At 40.3% G+C, this 6,000-nt stretch overlaps 1 protein-coding gene across 2 annotated transcripts in view; it reads left to right on the plus strand.

Annotated features, from left to right (window-relative positions):
* The window catches only part of LOC127622923 (mucin-5AC-like), a 184,120-nt gene extending 180,658 nt beyond the window's left edge, over positions 1 to 3,462 (plus strand). For both annotated transcript variants that reach the window (XM_052097098.1, XM_052097108.1), the window contains exon 4: positions 1,291 to 3,462. In XM_052097098.1, the coding sequence (XP_051953058.1) occupies positions 1,291 to 1,471 (181 nt within the window). In that variant the 3' untranslated portion in view covers positions 1,472 to 3,462. The remainder of the gene's footprint in view (positions 1 to 1,290) is intronic.
* The last annotated feature ends 2,538 nt before the right edge of the window (positions 3,463 to 6,000 follow it).

Consider the following 6,000-nt stretch of genomic DNA (forward strand, 5'->3'; position numbering starts at 1 on the left):
CAAATGATGCTGACAAAATGTCAATGCAACAGATTCATATGCATGTGCCTGTATTTTTCTGCTGGCAGTAGTTATTTTCATGATTTTGAATACAGGCTTGTTCTTGCATTTCTTAAAGAAATGGAAGAGCAGCGTAGTTCTAGCGGGAAGACTAGCAGCTGTACATCATCACATCCATAGCTGGGTAACTCTTAGCCAATCGCATGTAAGCCATTGCTTGATAAGTCCGCTCACAATCTATCACATTGCTGTTTCAGTGTGCTAACTGGCAACCTCCACCACCCCACCACCACCAGTTGAGCCCCGTCCCGCACGGGGGTAGGCTCCTCGCCCCTGCCTCCTATCTCCGGCAGGTTATTATGGTTCCGAGTACAACTCCATCGTACCACCAGACGGGGCCTACGCCAAAGAGAGACATTACTTTTCTGTTTTACATTCATCAAATAAATAGCATCTTAAACCTCACTCAAGCCTGCGTATCTTCCCGATAGAAGTACACTGCCTGGCCAAAGAAATTTTTATAATAATTTGCATACTCTGATATTCCGTTGGACCGCTTTTAGCCTTGACACGGCATGCATTTTAGAATGGCATTGTTTCGACAACCTTATGCAACGTCACAACATTTATTTCTGTCCAGAGTTGCATTCATGTTTATCCGAGATCTTGTACTGATGACAGGAGAGTCGAACCTCTCTGTAAAGTCTTCTTCAGCACATCCCAAAGACTTTCAATGAGGTTAAGGTCAGGACTCTGTGGTGGCCAATTCATGTGTGAAAATGATTCCTCGTGCTCCCTGAACCACTCTTTCAAAATTTGAGCCTGATGAATCTTGGCATTGTCGTCCTGAAAGATGTCCGTGCCATCAGGGAAGAAAAAATCAATTTATGGGATAACCTGGTCATTCAGTACATTCAGGTAGTCAGCTGACTTCATTTTATTTCTGCATAAAGTTGCTGAGCCTAGACCTGGCCAACTGAAGCAACCCCAGATCACAACACTGCCTCTAGAGGCTTGTAGAGTGGGCACTATGCATGATGGGTGCATCGCTTCATGCGCTTCCCTTCTTACTCTGGGGATACATCTTCCAACATGGTTGTGTACGAAATGAGAAGCTCACCCTCATGTTGTTTCAAACTGTTTAACTCTTTTTCTTCCCTCGCTGTTGTAAAAAACACCTAAAACCAGCCTAAGCTGGTTGGCTGCACTAAGCTGGTTTTATAGGGGTTTTGGCTACTTCGGATTAGAATAAACAGTGTTTCTCTTGCACTCTCTGTCTTTCTCTCTCAGTGTGGAGCATGACTTCCGTCTTCAGGAGGGTCAGGTGACTCGGGTGTGGAAGGTTCCGGAGCAGAAGGAATCAGAGCAGAGTTCTCCTCAGCTCGTCTTTCCTCCTCAGCGTCAACAGGACTCACCGCAGGCCCTGCAGACGGTCAAGAAGAGCCGCAGGAAATGCTTCTGGTTTCTTTGAACTCTCAGTTAGCAGGATGTGATGTCGTTAGTCAACACAAGCCCCGTTTGAAACCAACACCGAGCCTCTTACCTTCAGGTCCTCCAATTATTCTCTTTCAGAGATGCTTTATCCACTGGACATCTCTTGACTTGGAGCCTTTGTTTATATTGTGTCAGCATAATGTCTTCTGTCATTTTCACAGAGGTACATTTTTAAACTGCGATTAATGTTGTGGCCAGATTTACAGTTCATGGAGTGAGTTAATTTATGTCTCAAAAACTCCCCTTAAAGGAATGGTTCACCCAAAAATGAAAATTCTGTTATTATTTACTCACCCTCTTATTGTTTTAATATGCTTTAGTTTTCCAAGAAACACAATAGGAGAATTTTGGAAGAATCCTCGTTTAAAAAACTTGTGTGCTACATTTAGGGTTGCAAACTGTTTGCTAAGCGAATACGGGACACTTGAGTGTTTTGAGTGCTTCAATAGGGGATGGGGGTTCCCCCTTAAAGGTATAGTTCACCCAAATCTCATCATTTACTCACCCTCATGCATCCCAGATGTGTATGACTTTCTTTTCATCTGCAGAAACAAAGATTTTTAGAAGAATATTTCAGCTCTGTAGGTCCATACAATGCAAGTAAAGAGGGTCCAAAACTTTGAAGCTTAAAAAGCACATAAAAGCAGCATAAAAGTTATCCTTATGACTCCAGTGGTTAAATCCATGTCTTCAAAAGTAATGTCAATCCTATGAATTCGACTCCCTGCCCAGTAGGTGGCCAAAATCAATAAAAGGAAGAAAGTGAAAGTGGAGATTTTTAGTAAAAAAAGTACTTAAATATTGATCTTTTTCTCAACCACATTTATCATATCACTTCTGAAGACAGATTTATCTGCTGGAGTCATTTGGATTTCTTTTATGCTGCCTATATGTGCTTTATGGTCTTCAAAGATTTAGACCCTATTGACTTGTATGAACCTACAGAGCTAAAATATTCTTCCAAAATTCTTCTTTGTTTTCAGCAAAAAGAACGAAAGCCATTCACATCTAGGATGGTATGAGGGTGAGTAAATGATGAGAGAATTTTCATTTTTGGGTGAACTATCCCTTAAAGCATTTTGCTTTCCGACTGGAGAAGGGCGGTCCCCCTTGATTTTTTTCGCTTCAATATGAGCCTTTGAAATGGTAAGTTTCACCATTCGTCCGGGGGTAGGGGGTCCCTCTTGCATGCCTCCAGCTAAAAAATGGTACAACAGGTGTAATTTTGTCTCGGCTTGTTTGTGACAATTGGCAACCCTATCTATATTTCAACTCTTCTGAAGCCACACACTATTCACTGATAATCTTCCATTCCACCAAAGCTTTGAAATCCTTTTTGGTCCTTTTTGGAGCTTGATAGCCATGGTCACCATTAACTGTTGTTGTATGGAATAGAGCTGCGTATAAAAGTTTATATTTTGGTTTTGGAACAACATGAGGGTGAGTAAATGATGACATAATTTTCATTTCGGGGTGAATTAAGAGTTTAAACCAGAAGCTTAGATGAAGCTTCCTGTTGTTTTTTTGTGTCCCTTTTAATCAATTATTACTACCTGAAGAGAAATGAACTTCAGAGAAAGATATGACTGATCCACAGTGACGGGAGGAGACAGGAAGTTAAGAAGAGACGTTCTTCTGGACGTTTTTTAAAGAGAGAGAGAGAGAGAGAGACAGAAAATAACAGAGACATGAGTAAAAAAAAGAAGGCGAGATTGCTGATTCATCATTTTTGGAGCAATGAGGGTCAAACCACCAGCTTTTATATGATGAAAATGTTTCAAGAAATCAGTTATTTACTACTAATTATTATTATTACATGCTTAACGCTTTTATGTAGATAATCTAACAGCTATACACGCACTGCAATATTTAAAGCAGAGATAATGAGAACAGAGTGGATTTAAGAAGTGTGCCGTTTCATTCTTTGTGAAAGCATAATTTCAAAATCTATTAAAAAGCTCTATAAAATATTTTACTACACAATAACTGTGTGATGTGCTGTTTATTTATGCCTTAAAGGGGAATGCTATGTTTTCTAAAAAATTTGCATTACCACTCTAAAGTCCCATAGACACCAGTCTTCAAATTCAATGAAGAATAAAACAAATAACAAAACAGAAATGTCTTCCATTGGATGTACCAACAGATTATCCCACCCCAAACTCACACCTCTTCACACAATGCAATCTTATGACATCTAAACTATTGTGCATGATACATTTTAATGTTTGCATTACATATTGTGTGATAAAATTGTGCGGTAGCTCAATTGATAAAGCGTTATACTTGCATGAAAAGGACAAGGGTACAAGTCCAGAAGACTATGCAAATCGACACATGAGCCGAAAGTGTCATAGAAACACCACAAGATAACGTGGTTGCTTCAGCAATTGTGGATTCATCTCAAATGTGCTTTTGTGACACTCTTGTTTAGGTTTAAAGTTAAAGGTTTAGGGTAGGGCGGTTGCTTTTGTTGATTTAAAACTATAGAGCAAAACCTCATCGGTTTAGGAGAACATTTAACTCGCTTTTAGCGCCACCCAGTGGATATTTCACCTCGGAACTGCCATGAAACACTTAAGGACCCACATAATATAGTTTAGCTAATAAATAAATAAATCACCACAGTCATGTCATTTTCATGAGATCAAGCTCAATTTTAACACGGGTTTCCCTTTGAAGATGTTAAGCTCTTTAAGTTCAAAAAGCTCTTGTGTTCGTCAGAGAAGCTCTTTGGTAGAACACAGGTGAGTGCAGCCAACTTCCCCTCATGAACTCCTGCTAAATTCAGTTCAATACTGGCCTGAGGCTTAGGAACACACTTCCACTGAACTCTGTATGCTGGTGAGCTCCACTCGGAGTTTTGAGTGGAAATGCTTCTGTCATGTATAAGCAGAGGTGGGTAGAATAGTCAAAAACTGTACTCAAGTAAAAGTACAATTACTTTAAAGTAAGTAAGAAGACTCTAACTTTAGAGTAAGAGTAAGAAAGTATCCAATTAAAAGAGTACTCAAGTAGTGAGTAACTTGTTACATTCACAAATTACATAATAGATGTTAACTCCTCTATATTCCATTACACAATACACTTGACATACACATAATATACTATACTTAACATGTATTATAGAATTATTATTATTATTAATGGAAATTCTGTCATCATTCACCATCATGTTGTTCCAAACCTGTATGAATTTCTTTCTTCCATGCAACACAATAAGGAGATTATAGACAGAATGTTTGCGTTGGTCACCATTTACTTTCAGTGAATGTGTATTTTTTTCTCTTTATTTTGAAAGTGAATGGTGACTGAGACCGTTAGTCCCTAGCATTCTGTCTAACATATTTTGGGTTCCACGGAATACAAAAGGTCACATGTTTGATACAACATGAGGGTATGGAAATGATGACAAGATATTACATTATGGCTGAGCTATCTCTTTAAAGGTGTAGTTCAACCAAAAATGAAAATGTTTTCCAAAATGTTTCTCAAGCAATGGGGCTTTTCCACTGCATGGTACAACTGACTCTGCTCGCTTTTGGGGGTTTTCCACTGTGGATAGTACCTGGAACCTGGTACTTTTTTAGTACCACCTCGGTCGAGGTTCCAAATGAGCCGAGCCGATACTAAATGTGACGTCAAAATCCTGCAGATCACTGATTGGTCAGAGAGAATCGTCACTACTAGCGTCACTGGATTTTCCTCACGGGACATCAACTCGCTAGTTTTAAAGTTAGCAACAGCGATAGAAGTATCATTTGTTCACGTGACTTTCGAATTGTTTAAAGAAATGGTAGTGTGCAAAACCACACAGTGGTCAATAAAAGAGGTGCAGACGTTCCTCTCGTTAGCGACGAGCGGAACGAAAAAGTCCTTCAGGAGGAGTCTCAGCTGTTGGCCGCACACGGCTACCACCGGACCTTCCAACAGTGTAGGGAAAAGTAAAAAAGTGACTACAGAACCATCAAGGAAAAGTGGAAGCGGTTCGACCTAATGGATGCTACCTAGACCGGCGAGCAATGGGAGGGAGAGTGCCTTGGACTCAGCCACGGCGTTACTGGAGTCCACGATGGAGGATGGTACGTTTTGTTACTTTAACTCTATACTCTGCTTGAGAGCTTCACTTTATTTAGTTGACCAGCTACTGGAAAGCTTCTAAAACAACCAGGCCAATTTAACTGTTACACATGTGTAAAATCACCATGCAACAACTGCTTTATGCAGCACAATGAGCTAGTAGCTAACAGCTAGCGGTCGTGTTAGTAGAGGCGGCGCAACTATGACGATCATCCTGTATTCCCACCCACGTTGAGGCGGCACTAAACAGCAAGCTCAGAAAGGTAAAGCAATCAGAATCGAGTCGAACCGTAAAGTGCAGTGGAAAAGTGCCATAAATGTAGCATGTTACTACCCAGCTCTGTGTATCAGGCTACAACATTGAACACTGTCCTCTCCGGCCTCTCTTGCACAGTTTCTTCAGCCTCTTCCTTGTAAATTGATAAC

The sequence above is a fragment of the Xyrauchen texanus genome, chromosome 3 (genome assembly GCF_025860055.1).
Source record: "Xyrauchen texanus isolate HMW12.3.18 chromosome 3, RBS_HiC_50CHRs, whole genome shotgun sequence".
Classification (NCBI taxonomy): domain Eukaryota; kingdom Metazoa; phylum Chordata; class Actinopteri; order Cypriniformes; family Catostomidae; genus Xyrauchen; species Xyrauchen texanus.